At 43.6% G+C, this 17,938-nt stretch overlaps 1 protein-coding gene and 1 long non-coding RNA gene across 3 annotated transcripts in view; one reads left to right on the top strand and one right to left on the bottom strand.

Annotated features, from left to right (window-relative positions):
* The window catches only part of UBE2J1 (ubiquitin conjugating enzyme E2 J1), a 46,657-nt gene extending 28,821 nt beyond the window's left edge, over nt 1-17,836 (bottom strand). The window contains exon 1 of one of the 2 annotated variants that reach the window (XM_030004222.2): nt 17,761-17,836. Coding sequence is in view for 1 of the 2 variants with exons in the window: in XM_030004211.2 (XP_029860071.1) it covers nt 5,477-5,507 (31 nt within the window). In the remaining variant the exon portion in view is untranslated. Of the gene's footprint in view, nt 1-5,476; nt 6,014-17,760 lie in introns of those variants that run through there. The other variant, XM_030004211.2, reaches the window with a different exon arrangement.
* Nucleotides 4,877-6,847, top strand: LOC115336747. The gene is made up of 2 exons (XR_003921895.2): nt 4,877-4,950; nt 6,232-6,847. It is a non-coding gene; the product is annotated as an uncharacterized LOC115336747 (long non-coding RNA).
* Nucleotides 17,837-17,938: the final 102 nt, after the last annotated feature.

Genomic DNA, 17,938 nt, shown 5'->3' with positions numbered 1-17,938 from the left:
TCCTCTACCTCTGCATTCCTTGTGTTTATTCATTTTGCCCCCACCTTTCTTAACCCTTCTGAGTTCACATCTGTCTTTAAATAGATTTTTGAGTTCCCGTATATATTTCTGTACGTCATTTCACAAAAACTTGGCTGTATTTTCATAAAAATTTGCATAGCAGTTTATAGTCACTTGATTTTAAATCAAGACGACATTTAAAGTTTCACTAGGACCAAGATACCTAATCTTTATTCATAAAAACCCCACACGTTCCAGTCACATCCAACCAAAACAAAACCCCTGGAAGACAGATGAAACTTTCAGTTGGGTGTGTCCTTAAAGCACTGATGAGGAGAACATACTACATAATGTTTCTTTAAAGCTCTTTTCCTAAGCATTCCCTACTGCCTCTGTCTATGATGGGACAGCAGACTACACATATCTTTGCTCTGACAACTCAGCAACAGAAGTATGTAGAAACAGGCACACATGCAACAGACCGTGCAAAGATTTCCAGATTTTTCAGTCTTCTGGAACTAGAAAGCCTGCAGCAGAAGCAACCCATAATGCTAACAATCCTTCCCATACTGCCAGCAACCACCTTATCAAACCTACATCCTCCAGTGCTAGAGGAATGAACAAAATGAAGAAGAGTTAAAACTTCAGTCTCAGGTGAACAGCATCACCAATTTAAAGTCATCTCTACCGAAATCTACTATAGTTTCAACTTCATTTTAAACATCATAATCCACGGAATGCTGTTTTTCCATACTAGAGGAATCACACTTCTCTGTCTAAATAAAAGCAAATGGAGACAATGAAGTCGCTCATCATTCACTGCTTCTGTGATGTTCTCCACTGCTGACCTTGCGTAACAAGACAAAACAACTGTTCTTACAAAACCAAAATGTGCAATTGCAGAACTATAACAACTGTCTAGGGCAGCCATAGGTTCCAAAACTGCTTTTATTTTAAAATTTGGTTTGACAGTTCCTTTGACTTCTGCTACAAAACAAATGGAAACACTGTTTGCCAAGAGACAGGCCAGCTGCTTTACATCTTCAGGATCTCAGACACATCCTTTCGCAAGACCCACAAGCCTCCTGTACTCATATAAAGTGTTGACAACTGTAAAAAAAAAGAATACTTTTAATTAGTCTATTCTCTCTTTCCTCTCACCCTCAGAAACGACAAACCTTTAGTCCTCATTTCCCTCAGAGCAGCAGGAAGTACAGTACTCCTCCTGTAGTTAAAATTCGAAACAATAGTTCAGTCAACACAAAGGGAGATAAAACTTATCAAATGTAAGGTGCTTGTTGAACACACAAAGATTAAACAATGTCTTCAGCTTTAACAAATTTTTAACATCCATTCAACTTTCCTATTTTTAAAAAATTCTATCTTTATTTCATACATGGAAGGTAATAAGCAGCACGGTACCTACTGCCTATTTTCTTTTAACTGTTTTTTATTAACAAAGAACTGATGCATGCTTGTTGACAAGGAACACTTCTTACTGGTAAAAAGTATGGAGTGGAGAAAGAAATATAATTTGTAGGAAAAACAGTAAATGTATTGAAGATGACAGCTAAGAGGATCACAATCTCTGGACATTGTGTTCCCTGTGTGTTCAAGATCCAAAAGCACTGTCCCTGGGCAGCAAATGCAGGACACGCATGACATGCCTCCCTCCACATGCTCTCCCCAGTCCTCCAGTGCCCTCGCTAATCAAATTCTAGATGAAAACAAACAAAAAAACCCACCCAAAACAAAATAAAAGCACTGTTGTTTGTGGGCTCTATGTGAGTCACTGTAAGTAGCTGTTCATAATTCTTCAAGTGTGTCTGTGCTAATACCCGCTCAGAAGACTGGTAACATCCTACATGAAAGAGGGAGACTGTCACTACAAAAATAGTGACTACAAGATTTGGTGTCTGATCTTGCAGCAGGCTAAGGGTCACAGCTCTCGGAAAAAAAAGTAAAGAGATTATTCCAAGTAGCTGCCTTATAAATTTCAGAAAATAGGGATGTTCCTGAAGCATGAAGAGGATGAAGTCTGTGCTTTAGTCAGCTGAGCTTTAATATTGATGGGAGAGGTTTATCAGCCATATGGTAGCAGGCTGATATACATTGACTAATCCATTTTGAAATCCTAAGACAGAAAATAGCTTGCCCTTTTACAAGTGCCAAAAATAGACACAAAAATATGAAGCAACAGCTTAAAAGGCTTTGCCTTGTTGAAGCAATACAAAGAATCCTGAAGTGTGGAGTGTGAATTTTTCTTCCCTTCCAAAATTCATGGTCTTTCGGGGAAGGAATAAAAAAACCCACGCTCATAGATAGTGTGAGGAGACAGCTTCAGGTGAATGCCCCCATACCTTCTTGCCCTTATAGAAGGTAACTAACCAACAGGAGCCAGCAGCAGCTTAGCACAGCACCCTCACCAAGCCCAGACCTGCAGTGGCTACAATGTGTACCTACAGTAAACCACGAGCTGCCAGAGCACCAGCTGCACTGCCTCCCATCGACAGACACAGCGTGCAGGGGAACAACTTGTTTTGTGCTGTGGAGAGTTACCATCTTTTAGATACATTCGGATGGACTAACATTAGCTGGAGAAACTGGGATAAAGAAGAAGATGAATATATTGAATAGGAGCAATTAGCAGCAGGACAAAGCTGTGCAGCAATATTGCTCTTTATGTGGTCTATTTGAAAGCACACAAGAAGAAAGGCACTAGAGAGCCTAACTGATCCTCATTCATCAGTCTGGTTTAGCACACCTAGTCACAGAAAAGGGATCCGTGTAGCCATGTATAACCACAGAAGAACTTCAGCTCCTGTCACAGCTCTACAGCAGAATATGCCTTAAAAGGAAGATCAATAGAAGCACAAGTTTCTTTTAACAAAATTTTCCTATTTAAAATGTGTTTTCCTCTACAACATTTTGGATAAACTCTACTATAATCATTAAAATAACTTATACTAAAACTCTAAGTAGTATTTGCTCTTTTTGAAAGTAGTGAGCAGATGGAAGTCACCATCTGCAACCAGAGTTTGCGCAAGTCCAAAAGCAGATTTCAGCAGGAGAAGCCTCTTGTGCAGGTACAAAACGGTTACTTTTTTTTCCCCACTCTGTCTCAAGAGAGCACATTCCAAATCCTTAAAGCTGACCAGGACCTAAAGGTTAGCAGCTTGGTTCTTCCTCTATTCAAGTCAGAGCAACTAGAACAATGGGCACAAGGACAGCTACTAGTTCTAAAGCCTTAGAGGGCTTGGTTACCAAAATAATCCCTTCAGTCCACAGATGACACAATCATTTGAAATAGGAAACACGGTGGATTTGGTTTTATGTATTTCAGTGCATTTACATTAATTAAAGCCACTTTAATATTACAACACTCTACATTTCCATTTTAAGCCTTAGCTGACTAGCAAGTGTAAGATACCATCATCATTAAACTGCACATGTAACTGTAACAAGATAGGAATTTGTAAAACATATACAAAAATATTAAATAATTGCATATGCTTATCTACCTGGTTAGCAAGAAAAGTGCCAGACTAAAAGCAATGGCTATATATAATTACAGTCAACTCATTTTAATGGACAGCTACTGTTGAAGAAACAGTATTTATTTAAATCTTTCTTAGTATTTATTCAATACCTTTTTGACCATCTTTTTTAATGGAAGATTTCAGGCATATTAAGTAACTATTGAAATGAGTGTCTTAAATCATATTATAGAGATTTTAAAAGTGATTTAAATCCTTCATAGATTTTCAGCATCCATATGGAAAGAAATAATTTAATACACTAATATGCTATAGAGCATGTTTAATTTGGGGAAGCAATACTGAGCCACTGTATGAATCATTCACCTTTGCCAAGTAAGGTTCATTTTGCTATGGAACAGCACAGGTGCTCAAAATCAATTCCAGTAAAAGTAATTCGCTCTTGAAAACAAGGGGGACTAGTAACAACAGAGGGGAAGAACATTTCTAAATTAAACCATAAATATTTGCCCTCTCCACCCAGATCCCAGGAGCACGTCATGGAGCACACCAACACTATTTCCAATGACGTGGCAAACCGTAATTAGTGAGCATGTTCACGTGGCCTTGTAAATTCACATATGCAACATATTCAGCACATCTCCCTTAAAAAAAAAAAAGTCTTCCTTCCTGATATTTTAAACTATAACAATTACATCATTTGCTTTGTGATCCTTCTTCTCTTTCAGTTATGCAAGGTGGGTGTGAGGGCAAGGGACATAATTTAGCAACAGATACATCATCCACATGAGGCATGTTTTGTAAATAAGCCTGCCATTTACCTTTGTAAGGTACAAGTCATCACAATGTTAAGTTTCTCCCCACCTCCCATGATGGTAATAGGACAGTATGAGTAAGGAATAAAGCCACTATTCATCATAATAATATGAAGCGGAGAATAGGGGAAGGCAGAGGTAGGACAGCAACCGACACACAAACCCAACTAGCCCTTACAAGCTGCAGCAGAGGTTTTGCTTTAGCAGCAACAGGCCTCCTGCTGCCCATGCAGCTCCCAGGGGGTGAAGGCCAGCACAGCTGGTGAGGGGCCACTGCTCCAACACAGCGCTGCGGGAGGGACCCCACCTGTCCTCCATTTCCCTTCCTAGGGAGCAAAACTTTCCCTTCCAGCGCTGCTTCTCAAGACATCTCCTACATCTCTTGAGGCATCCCTCTCGCTTCAAGGATTCAAAAGAAAGGAGTTGTAAGGCATGAGTTTTAACACGGAATCCCATGAACAAACACACACACGCGCGCGCGTGTGTAAATACGGCGCGCGCATTAACACCTCTGTAAAACAAACTCACGCCACACAAACTAAGCTATCGTTGGCAATCTGTCCCCTCACACGCACCCACTTGGAAAGGAGGCAGTACCCAGGGGAACAGAGAACAGCCACCTGACAAAAAGTTCAAAGGTACGCTTCCACGGACCGGCAAAAAAAGTGTGCGTACCCCACCACCTCCGCCCCCCCACCCCCACCCCCCGGGTATCCAGGGTGTTCTAAACCGAATTACAGCTCGGAGGGAGTTTTCAACGCCATGGCACTGGGAAGCAGAAGCGACCCAGCCGGCCTCCGCCTGAAGGCCTCCGCCTCCCCGGCGCGCAGCTGACCCACGCCCGCGGGCACCGCCGCGGCCCGGCGCCCCCGTCCCTCCTCCCCACCGCGGCCTCGGCCCGGCCGCTGCACCTGTCCCGCCGCGCCCCGGGAGCCGATTGCCGGCCGCCGCGCCCCGCCAGCGGCCCCCGACCCCGCCGCGCCCGGCGGCAGCCCCCGCGGAGGGCACGCCCGCCCGGCCGGCCGGCCGCCCGCCGCGGAAGGCGGCGGCCCGGGGTGCCTGCGAGGCAAGGGACGGCCGCGCTCCCCCCCGCCCGGCCGCGGCCTGCAGGCGAGGCCGGCGGCCGCCTCCCCGGGCCCGGCGGGGCCTCGCCGCGCCGCCTACCCGGGCTCTTGAGGTTGTAGCGGGCCTCCATAGCAGTGGGCACCGCTCGCCGCGTCTCCGGTAGCGGGGGCCGGGGCAGGGGTCGGAGGAGGAGAAAGGCCGGGCCCGGCCCAGCCCGCCTCGCCTCGCCTCGGGAAACTCCCCCGACGTGGCAAGCGGCGGCCCCGCCGTGACCGCGGAGGGAGGCACCTGCCGCGCCGTCCCCGCCCCGGGAGCCTCGCCGTCCCCGCCCCGCGGCCTGGCCTGGCCTGGCCTGGCCCCGCGGGGTGGCCCACGGCAGGGCCCGCCCAGGCCGGCACCGGAGCGGGCCGCGCAGCCCGCGGCGGCCGGGGCGCGGCGGCTGGCGAAGCTTCCCTCCTACGGCTGCGTTGCACAAAAGCCCGCCCTTCTGTGTCGTAGCGTGGAAGCGGCAGCCGGTTTCCAGCAGCGATGGCTGACCCCCGGGCCCCACAGCAGAACGGCAGGCGGGGTGGGAGGTGGCGCCGCCGCCATCACCGGGCCGCCGTTCGGCCGCGGTGGCTGCAGTGGTGAAAATGGCCCCCGCCTCCCCGTCGCGTCTCCGCCTTGAGCCGCAGGGGTCGTGGGGGGAGTGCCTCACGGCCTCAGGGCACGAGTCGACTGGTTTGAAAACGGGGGGCTTCGAAAAGGGGCTTCCTTTTCTGGAGCCTCGAAGGACGCTGCGGACCCGCCGACAGGCCCCCAAAAGACTGAGCCCTACTGTAAGACTTAGTGGCGCCTTGTTTGTTGGTTTTCAGGATCACGAAAGGCTGACACGGCGTCAGGCACCAATGATTGTTCGTCTAGGCAAGAATTAATCAGCAAGAGCTTGACGTGGTGCGGAGATCACCTTTTCCGTGCCACAATGCCAGAGGAACATTTGTTTGCGCCTACAGCTTTGGTTTCTCTGCCGCCTGGTTACAGCCACAGTACACCTGGGATAGCACCTTTAAGGATTTACAGCTAAGGAAATACATAAATTAAAGTGGGCATAAGCTCAGCAGTCTCAGTTTCCCTTTAATTCAGTACAAGTCATAAAGAAACATGTCTAAGCTTTTATGTGCTTGTCTTCAACAGCATAGGCTTGAAACCCTTGTCTCTAGCTCATGACCTGTCCCTGATTTCATCTACGTTACTTTTATATTCTTCCTAATCATCTTTAAAAAAATAGTTTATGTTTTGATGTCTTAGTTCTCTTTCCTTCTTTGATTGAACAGCAATGGAAAATGGTTGTAAACAAAAACTTTTGAGTAGGTATATTTTTTTCACCTCCTCATGTTCTCAGAATGGCAAACCAAAGCATTACTTTTCCCTTTCCTGTTCTGTTGCACAGTGATGTTGTAGTAACAGCAATAAATAAATAAAGCAACTTTACTCCACCTTAACAAGTAGGTGAATTTTCAAAGGGGCAAAGTGATCTTCCTTTTTACAGGACAAAGCACTGCAAATAATGTAAAGCATAAATAATGTATATAGCAGAAGGGAAAGGATGGCGTCAGACCGTGAGGTTCCCTCTTACACCAAAAGCACTCCAGGGTACATTTAATGGCCAACAGCTCTTGATGACATCTCAGCTTTTCTGGTTAGCATCGGCTGATCTGACTGCTCGAGATGGTGAGCTGCAGGCACTGGGTGTCATGTTTGCAAACTATTTTGGTCATTTTTAGCAGGTATGTCCCATCTTTCCTCATTTGCCGGGCCTCCTTGCTGTGCAGTGGGAGAAGGGCTCTGGGACCATCTGCGACTAAATCTTGCCCTTCCCCGAAGCAGGAGAGCAGTATTTTGCATTTGGAAATCTGGATTTTAATGTAAAAAGTTCTGAGATATATTTTGATAGAAGACAATTTTTAAAATGATATTATAAAGTGAATAATGGCATGAATTGAGAAGTGATAGTTATTATGAACTAGTTAAGGGCAATGTGGAATTCAGCTTTCCCTTCTGGGCTCTGGCCTTTGACCCTGGCCACACTTACAGCGTCATTTTATATAGTTCAAGGAGGAAGAACCTGCAGTTAACATGAAACTTGGGCTTTTAGCTAAAAAAAGAAAAACACTGTCACTGTAACTACATGACAGCTAAACACTACTGAAAAATAAGCTGAGCAGACTTCAATTTCAAGTAACAGAAATTCACTCATAGGACATATACATTTTCCTCATTTAAGTAAGCTACATTGTGGCCTGGCTGGGTGCTGGGGTAATCACCACGTCAAATTGTGCAGAGCTGGCAGTACCAGACCGCTTTCATTTTCAGCTGTATTACTAGTTAAAAGTCAGAGCTGCAGGAGGTGAATGCTGCCAGATTCCTGTGAAGTAGTCAGGGTACCGGTAGAAATCTGGAGATTAATTCCCAGCCCACATGTCAGCAGCTGCTTGGGGCAGACGAGGAGCAGGTGCTGCAGAGCTCTTGCACAGTCAGTGTTGCCAGTCCGGAGCGGCAGCCTCCCTCCTCTTCCTGCCTCTGGTCAAAAACGCCCTTTGGATTTGTGTTTTCATCTGCTTCTTGTTTAGACTTTTGCATGGATAAGCCATTTTGTGCTAGGACTTGTGTTTTTTTAAAATCAAATGCCAAATATAGTAGCAAAATTGCAGTCAAATCCTACACGCTGGCAGCACTTCATGTAGCTTGTGTATCCTGTCATATGATCTAGCTTGGTGAAAAAATAAACATGCTCAACTGAAGCATATAGAAACTGAAAGTTTGCCTGAACATTGCTGCAACAAAGATTTTGTTATTTAATATCACACTGAATCCTTGCAGAAAGATTTTGCACAACTTCACCAAATTGGTTGCAAGATAGCAAGAATCATCGGTTTTGACAACTCAAAATATTAAAAATTGTGTGGCTTTAGTAAATGTTTTACATTGAAGTAAGGCTTCAGTCTGACCAAAAAAAAATCACTAATAATTTCTATTTTTTTTTAATTTCTAGTTTCCAAGAAGATGTTTTTGCTCATGTTTCTATGTCCTTTTCTGCAGTTGTGTTATACTTTTTTTTTTTCTTTTGGATGAAAACAGGCTCTGATACAGCCACCTAGCTTCAGAGCAAAGGAGCATATAGGCCACTCTGTTGCAAAAAATGTAACAAAGTTAATGACAATCATAAGGCCTGATAAAATGCATATTACGACATTAATGACAATCATAAGGTTTGATAAAATGCATAATTCTTCAATTGCAGCCATTTCCACTGTGAAAGAAAGGCCAAATCAGAGTAAATATATGGGCAGAATTCCACTGGACAATTGCAGCCTATGGATATACATTTCTGAGCTGAATACCAGAGGCTCACTTTATAGCTAATGGAGAGAACCAGGAGCTTTTACAGCAGAGTTCATCTTGCCTGGAACAGATGTTAGCTGTAGATCCAACAAATAGTGCTTTGAAAGTTCCTGGATTTCTCCATTAGCTGCAAAGGGGGATCAGGCCAAGTCATCTATGTTCTAGACTGTCCTAGTGAGGTATTTTCACATGTATGTATAGCCGCATCTGACATATATAGCTCCCTATATCTGACACAAACGTATCATGCATTTCCCCTCAGTTTAAAAGAATTACAAACGTCTCAGTCGATAGAGCCTCTTATTTTTAACAGCAAGACTCTTGATGAACTGACTTTAAAGGTCCAAGAGGGGAGGGAGCTCAGCAGGTAGGAATGGGAATCACAGAGTTCAGCATGAGGAGTTGGGGGGATGGACTCCAGCAGGAGCCCCTGAAGAGGGAGTTACTCCCGAAACCTCCCCTTTCTCTCGGAGGCAGGACTCCTGTGTGACACAGGGGCTGCTGTTGCACTTGGGTCTGATGCACCAGTGTATATTCTTGCAGATCTCGGGGAATTAAGCTAGGTAATGGGACACTGAATTATTATTTATTACTCTGTGCAGGTCATATAATTGTGTGATGTAAGGTACATTTCAACAGTGTATACTATACGTTAAGCGACTACCTGAAGTCAGTTCAGAGTGGGGTTTGTATGCTTTGTAGGCTATCTCATAAACTCAGCTACAAATAATTTCTTCTAGAGAAGGTTTGAGATCACAAAAGCGCATGAAAATACAATAGTTCTTTGTATAAAGCATTCACACCCTGCTTTCACCAATTCACAAAATGTAGAGCAGTTTGCTTCATTTAGAGCGCTACCCTTTCAATACAGACAGTTGGCTGCAGAATTAAACTCTATTGGAATTAAGGAATCTAATATTAATATGCCTATATTATCAGCGGGAACAGATATGACTCACTTGGAAGAGAAATCATTATTGTGCTCATTGGTGACTAATACAGTCTCAGCTTTTAAAATCCTTTATGTGACTTCAGACCTGGTAGATCTGGATTCAACAAGTGCACCTCCTCCTCACTGATAAAAACAAGCACGGCATTGTGTAACCAATGCCCTGTAGCAATTGCACAGATGCATGGTGCTTCTCAAGAAAGCGATTACTGTCTTTTCTTCAAGCTTAGTTCTAAAGCAACCATCTCACAAAACGGGTGGCTTTGCCAGCTGACTTTTAATTAGTGTTATTTCAGAAATGGAAGAAAGAGAATGAGGGAAGAAGTTACCATATTGCTGTAACTGTCCAAGCGAGCAAGTGCCTGATCTGGACCACCAGCGCAGAGTTTGTGGAACATCTTGCAGTAGTCCACACTATGTGAAGTCAAAATAAAGGTACTTATTTTTCACTTCCCCGTCCCCCGCCCCGAAGAATGGGAAGAGTCACGCCAGTCACTTGACTCACTCCCCTCTGGCATCATCATTGTAATAGTTCACATGGTTTCCTGGTTCAGAAGAAATGCACAAAGGCAGAAGTCAAAGCTGAAGCTGCTCTCCGAGTAACAGCTGCTCGTGACTCTGGACTTCCCTGATCTAGTTACTCTATCTTTAGCAACTACAGACAATGGCAGAAATTTTCTTTACCGTGCAAATTGCAGAGCGAGCTAGATAGATGGAGAGTAGTTATGAACTACTCTGATTAAAAATTACTTTGCTCCTGTACCACTATTTAGGGAGAAAATACCAGGAATAGCCTTTGACTCATGCAGCCAGTTTTTCACGATTCTCCCTCTTCAGAGCTTCAGGCCCCAGATTTTCTTTTTGTCACTTTTACCTTATGTGAGTTGCTCCCCATGTCCCTTCACTTTAACTTACTCCCATAAGCTTCCTTCTGGGAAGGGAGCATCTGTCTTCACAATTACACGGCAGCCAGAGGGAAAGCAGTCAGGATTACACCTGTTGGACTGCCATCAGTCTTCCCACCCTATCCATTCCAAAAAAGTTACTCACCACTCTAATGTGAACTTGCGTGTACCTGCTTGCGTACAGCTGCTTGTGTACAGCTGCCTGCATACAGCTCCTACTGACTCAGCAATGGGAATAAAGGATTTACGAGCAGGCTCTTAATTTAAAGCTCCTCAAAAGGTGTTTTACAATTGGTGTAAGGATGATTAAAGCTTACTGTGTCATTAACCAAGCTATATTGAGTTATCAGTCGTCTCTACCAGCCCTCTGTAGGTATCTGGGACACCCAGGAGTTTCTCACATGGTTAGTGCAAATCCAGGGCTTGATTCAATTGCACACACATAAGCAACTGATGCCATATGAGGTATCCCAAGGTATGCCATATGGAGCAGGAAGGTATGGTATGGGATACTGGTGCTGTTCTGAACGAAGCAGTAGCTGAAGGCCAGGTGGAATGCCTAGAGCACCTTCAGTGACACGAAGGACCTACGTGGGCAACTGGACTAAACCCCTAATCGCAACAGTCGAGAGCCCAGAGAGTGGCTCTGCTGACCCAACACGTCTACCCGCTGGCAAACTGCTGACTGTGTTAACTCGATCTCCACCGCCTGCTAGCAAGTGACCTCCCTCTGCAGTTTCAGCTGCCTGGGCTCTGCAGCCCGGCCCCACAGCCTGGGTTCGGCACGCTCGGGAGATCGCTTCGCCGGGAGAAAGGGCTGCACAGCAGAGCCAGGCCAGATATGGCAGCACCAGAGATGGAGGGAGGGTTGTTGAGATGAGGCCCAGGAGAAAAACACCGATGTGAAAAGGTATAAAATGCTGCAGGGAAAAAGCGGAGAGTCAGATGGCAATTTGGTGACACTGGCCAGTGAAGTCTCATCTGGTGTTTTGCAGGGGGAGGTGAGCGTGTTGATGATTAGTCTAGTAGCTTGCTAGTCATAGCTACCTGTATTAACCAAAAAATTATTACTTTACACTCTTAAACTGCGTGTATCTGCTTGCAGGGTTTTTTTGCAGATGGTGAAAGGTGTCTAGCAAAGTGATTCACGACGGTGCAGACTGGCAGGTGATGCAGGCTGCAGAGGAATTTTGTTATTCTGAAAGAGAAATAACAAAAGCTGAAAACAATTGCATAGTCTGGTGGTGTCATAACTATTCAAATTAGAGATTTATAGCTTGGATTTTATGGGGACTATTAATGGTAGCAATATAAAAGGGAATGAACTTCTCCCATCCTGGGGAACTTCTAAGGATGCACCCAGTTCATGGGAGCGGGAAGCTTTCATGGGAGCCGGTGCACTGAGAAAAGCTGGAAAGGCATTTATAATCCGTCAAGAGAACACTAAATTTAAAGCCAATACTCAAGTTTCTGCATAACGGGTTTTATGAAGAATTGCAGAACTTGGAATGACGACTGCTGCTTTATAGATAGAAGATGTGGAATTGAAATATGAAATGAAATTGCTGAAGGAACAGGACCAGAAACAGTGCTGAGCAAGGGGAACAGGACTGGTGGAGTGAGCCCACTCATGTGCCTCTGCTGCAGAGCTTCCATTCAGCACTTAGGACCTGAGACCGGGCAGCGTGATGAATGGCATGCTGCCAGTCGAAAGAAGTTCAAGCAGCTGTGAAGGCAGTATTGACAGAGAAGCAATTTGTGGATCAGACCATTTGGCTCGCCAGAGGATGATTCAGTCTTTGAAAAGGGCACTGCAGAAAAGCATCAGAGTATGCTTCCACCTCTCAGTGCAGGATTCAGAGACAAGATGTTGGCCCCTGGGACCTTTTGATTTGGATCAACTGGATTTCCCAGAAGGCACACCCCTGTTCTCTCTGTATACTGCTTTGCAAAAGGAATTGAAACAGATTACGTTTCTCACAGCTCAGATGGCTCTGGTTGTTATCGAAGTAGTCCCCAAAGCTGATGTGGATGTGCATGAACAACAGGGGAAAATTCAATCAATAGTTGACTTAACCTCAGAACAAGTTGGAATTGTATCAATCACAGGTGTCAGGTCCCTTGAGTGACACCACTGCAAAGTGGATGGTGGGGCTTCTAGAAACTGCAGGAGTGCTGGTTAAAGATTTTAACTTCATTGCTAGGACATCCACCACTCCATCCAATCAGGCAGTTTTGTCAGCAGCATTAGAGGAATCCCAGCTGCAGAAAAGAACTCGCAGCACTGGATGCAGAGGACTCTGAAAGCATTACTGGCTCTGTCCTGGTTTTGGCTGGGACAGAGTTAATCTTCCTAGTAGCTGGTACAGTGTTATGTTTTGGATTCGGTATGAGAAGAATGTTGATAACACACTGATGTTTTCAGTTGTTGCCAAGTAGTGTTTAGACTAAGCCAAGGATTTTTCAGCTTCTGATGGCCAGCCAGCAAGAAGGCTGGAGGGGCACAAGAAGTTGGGAGGGGACACAGCCAGGGCAGCTGGTCCAAACTGGCCAAAGGGATATCCCATACCATGTGACATCATGCCCAGTATATAAACTGGGGACAGTTGGCCAGGGGGGGGCAGATAGCTGCTCAGAGACCAACTGGGCGTTGGTTGGCAAGTGGTGAGCAATTGCATTGTGTGTCAATTGTTGTGTATATTCCCGCTCTATTGTTGTTATTGTTACTATTTTCTTTCTTTCTGTCCTATTGAACTGTCTTTATCTCAACCCACAAGTTTTACTTTTTTCTCCCTCATTCTCTCCCCCATCCCACTGAGGCAGGGGCAGGGGGGAGTGAGCAAGCAGTTTGTGTGGTGCTTAGTTCCCAGCTTGGGTTAAACCACTACAGGTTCCCAAACTGTTGGATGACTGTTTTATCTGGAATAACAGAAAGCTGAGGAAGGACTAGGGCAGTATTTAACAAGGAAGCACGCACTAGGTATGAGACTTGGGTTTTGTGTGGGAAGGAGCGATGAGACAGCCCAGCTAGGAGGGCCAAGAACATAAACTTGCAGTGATGAATGGATTGGTACTGGCTGAGTGGACACCTACCTGACATCTAAACACCTATACGCAAACATGAGTTAGCTGGGTCAGAAACTCGCAGTGCTGATGAGAAAGTGCATTAGGACTATAGCATTCCCTGATGCTAGCGCTCTCAGGTAATTGGCATGCTCACCACAACTTACACCCCTTTTCATTGACAAGCTGAGGTTCCTCTTGGACATAGTCAGGCTGTTTGCTCTCTCTGCCTGGAGCTGAGCAGAGGCTCCAGAACATCACTGCTCTCTTGCTTTAGAAATGCATTTTTGATTTCCAGTGGGAACATGTTCATGCCTGGTTTATACTGTATTTGAACCAATATTACCCTTTAGTTCAGCAGAGTCCAGAATGGCTTTTAGTTCGCACTAAGTGGAGATTAAAACCTATATAAAGGGTAAATCCTGCTACAATAGCAAAGGCAGCTCTGATACTGTCCTGTAAGTCACTGCTGGGGCACTGCTAGGTGGGCCTGAGGACCATATGGTGCAACTGAGCTCGCCCAGACCACCTCACCATGGTTCAATGTACACATGTGCATCTTGGTGTGATAAGCCCATCGTCTTTTCTTAGCCTGCCTTTTGTGAGAGAAGGCGGCTTGGAATACACTGTGTTCTGGCCTATACACTAGGCCACTCTGGTTTTTTTTTTGTCTTATGTTTGCACTCATCTATGAGGTGTTTAAACCCAACCCTTCTCAATTTAGGCCATGTTTAGTTGTTGGTTTGGTTGGTTGTTTTTTTTTTTTTTTTTTTAAAAAGGGACATCAGTGTTTTTTTCTCTACCTTCTGGTTCTCAGCAATTCTGAAATAATCTTTCTCTCTGATAGCAGCTCCTAGTGTTATTAAGGAAAAAATTCAGTAGAGTTATCTCCTCTGACTAGTCTCCTGAAAATCTTTTACCTTATCAAAAACATATTAGTTTAGTCCAAGAGACATTGTGACAGACTGCTGCATGAGATCAATTTTTTTCCCTGGACATATTTATCTATATGAATCTCTTCTTTTAAAATATGTTCTGCAGACGACTAAGAAGTGTTTAAAATCCAATTGCCAGCATAAACTGTAACTTGAGTATGAACACATATTTGTATGGTGTGCATACATACCAAGATTACATAAATATGTTGTATCTTTTAAGGACGTTAGTAGCATGTAATGGATTTTATATAATTTAGATATTTTTGTACTCAATATTCAGTAGCTTTTTGCTCAAGACCTAGCCTGTAGCTCATAACGCTTATAAGCCAAAGAGAATAGGCTGGTAGGAACCAAGGAGACTGGGTATCTGACCTGTTTACAACAAAACATGTATACAGAGATAGCAAAATGAGAAAGGTAACGCAGAAGATATCAGGGAGAAAACAAATGAAAAGAAACAGTCTGTTAAGAGTCTTTTTAAAATGTAGCCATTTGTGGATATGTGCATGAGCTAATGTGGAAATATTAATACAGTGGGAAATCAAGTGGGATGTCAACCATATGCCACCATAATAGAGGAGCCCAAAAGAATTTCCCAACCAAGCTTATTTCTCATTTCCCACACAGCTGAAATGGGTGAAGTTGATGTGTTTATCTGTAACTGAGTAAGTTCACATGTGGCTATCAATAAACATTCAGAGTAAGAAATTTTGGTGTTAATGATCTGATTTCCCCATCGAACAGAACAGAGGTGAAGCTGCAGCAACAAAAAACCACTATGTAATACTGTCATGCACATCATTCAATACAAAAATGGAAAAAACCTCAATGTTCAATTTAAGAAAAAAATATTCTGTAATGACTAGTGCAAATGACAGGGACAGTAAATGTGTCATTAAAGCAAACAGTTGCTACTGTATATGATGACCTGTTCAGGGTTATTTTCTTTAATTCTTCAACTTAATCTGATGATGCATAAAAATGGAGGGAGTTTATAGGTTAAAATTTCTGTTAAAAATCACTGCAGTACTTTCACAGAATGAACTCCCTTAGTATAAAATGTTATCACAGGAGTGCAATTTCACATGCAAGAAAACCCAGAATTTTTGTTTTAATGAGAAAAAAATTGTTCCACCACAAAACATGAGATCTCAAATGATCCATTTGAATTACGCTTTATCAGAGTAGTTTGCTCCTGTCGATTACACTTCCATGCTAAAGCACAGCATGGCTGTAATCACAGAATTTTAGAAAGACATTCCAGCACTGTTACACTTTAAATAGCCACATTCCAGTGCATGGTCAAGGATGCTTTTTAACTCTTCAAAGAATCCATTAAGTACTCTGGGCTGCTGCCTATTGAATTACTTACAGAGATTTCCTGAACTACAACAAGTTGTTGGAACAAATGTGTTATAGTTATTCAGCTTCTGACTTGAATGTGTCTATGGGATACTAAATTGGTTTGGGTTTATTCTAAACATGTGTTTTAAAAGAGACATATCTAGTTCAATAATGGTCCCTGCTATGCCTAGGCAACACCGACAATATATAAAAAGCAGACTCACAGATCAGGTATTTTGGAAATACTACACTATTCAGGAAGTTATTACTTCTTGCACAATTTCTAATTTTAAAAAAGGTATCTCAACACTGCCTTGTCAGAATTCACTCTTGTAGTATATGGGGTATTTCATCCCTTTAAAATAAAAACTAGAATCTCAATAAAATTTAAAGAAAAAGCAGGAGATTTGAAAGAATATGTTCTTTAAAAAGAGCAACCTTGCATGCCTCAGTGCTCAATCACTTCAGCTAGAACATGAAAATCTGAGATACTAATTAGAAAATGATTACTCAAAAGTGGAACACACGAGTCATCACTTAAACTGAAAATACCAAAGTTAAACAGTAAAACTAATGCATTTTTAACATTCTTCCAATTTTATAATTAAGCTTATTTAAAACATAAGTAATGTGATAAAAATTATGCTTAATATCCAATTAGAAATTTTACACATTAGCTAAAGTCACCTTCACTAAATTATGCAACCTAGTCTACATCAAATTCTGGAGAGGACTACAAGAGCTAACTTCATTGTCTTAAATAAGTCAATAGTCCCTAAATACATGGGTATGCACAACTACATAGAACTCAGGCCAAATATATGGAAACTACATTCTTTAGTTATGATTCATACCATAGCCAGTATGATGAGATACTTTATTAAAAGAAAAAAAAAAGCATCTGGTCCAGCCTGGTAGGTGTTCGTTGTCCCACACAGTCACCTGTACCTGAAGGAGTAAAGGGAGAAGGCAAGAAATTACGGCAGCCCTTCAATGAAAGTCCTGTGGACTGGAGAGCTGTCAAGAGCTGGCTCTTACCCACCACTGCTTTGGTGAACTCTGAAGACAGCTTTGCATTACTTTAACTGAAGAGTTGGTCAGAAGAGCTGCCTTCACCCAAGGTGACAGATGGTGACAGTACCGAAGGGAATGCGAACTCTGTCATTTTGAAGCATTCTGCTTTGATTACAGCTACTGTCATCCTTCACACTGGCACCAGGACTGGTACTGTTTGCTATTCTCAATGTTTTTCACCCTCCTGAGCACCTAGAACTGCATTACTTATCAACTGAGTCTTGATGGAGCTGAGCTCCATCTATCGACTAGCACTTTTTTTTCTAAGGACTCCACATATATTCAACAGATTCATGCCAAAAGAGCCAATTAGTTCTAAAAAGATAAGTTGCGTGCATCAGTCAGCAGTAAAGGGTTTGGAAACCACTGGTCTCCCTTTTGGCAGGTGTTTGTGTAGAGAGCCTTTGCACTCATGCCAACTGGCTCTCCCAGCTCTTGTATTCCGTATAGTACTAGAGCTTCAAGATGTGTCAATACATAGCATAGAGAAACTCTGCATTTGCCTTCAAACCACAACTGAATTTACACTTGCTTACCACAGGTTAAATCCCTCCTTGTTCAACAGAAGCCAGCAAACACTGGGGGCTCTTAACTCACTGACAGACATGCAGCATTATGCCTCACCTTGGCAAAGAGAAAACTTTCAAATTCCATCTTCCCATCTGTCCTCACAGCTAGCTCAGCTAGGGGCAGATTAGTTATGAATAAGTGAAGTACAGCTCCCCTTACCTGTTTCTGGTCTACAGCAAGCTGCCTCCCATTCACGTCAAGCTCTTCCCACTCCCAAGACCTGTTGACAACACTGCTGGACCGCACATGCAATTGGTCTGCGGCAGGACTGGGAAAAAAATAAAGAGTTGCTCTTCTGACTAGAAACTATAATTTTGTATCATTAGTGAAACAAAAC

This window comes from Aquila chrysaetos, chromosome 2 (assembly GCF_900496995.4).
Source record: "Aquila chrysaetos chrysaetos chromosome 2, bAquChr1.4, whole genome shotgun sequence".
Lineage (NCBI taxonomy): Eukaryota > Metazoa > Chordata > Aves > Accipitriformes > Accipitridae > Aquila > Aquila chrysaetos.
This window is presented reverse-complemented; position numbering and strand designations above follow the sequence as displayed.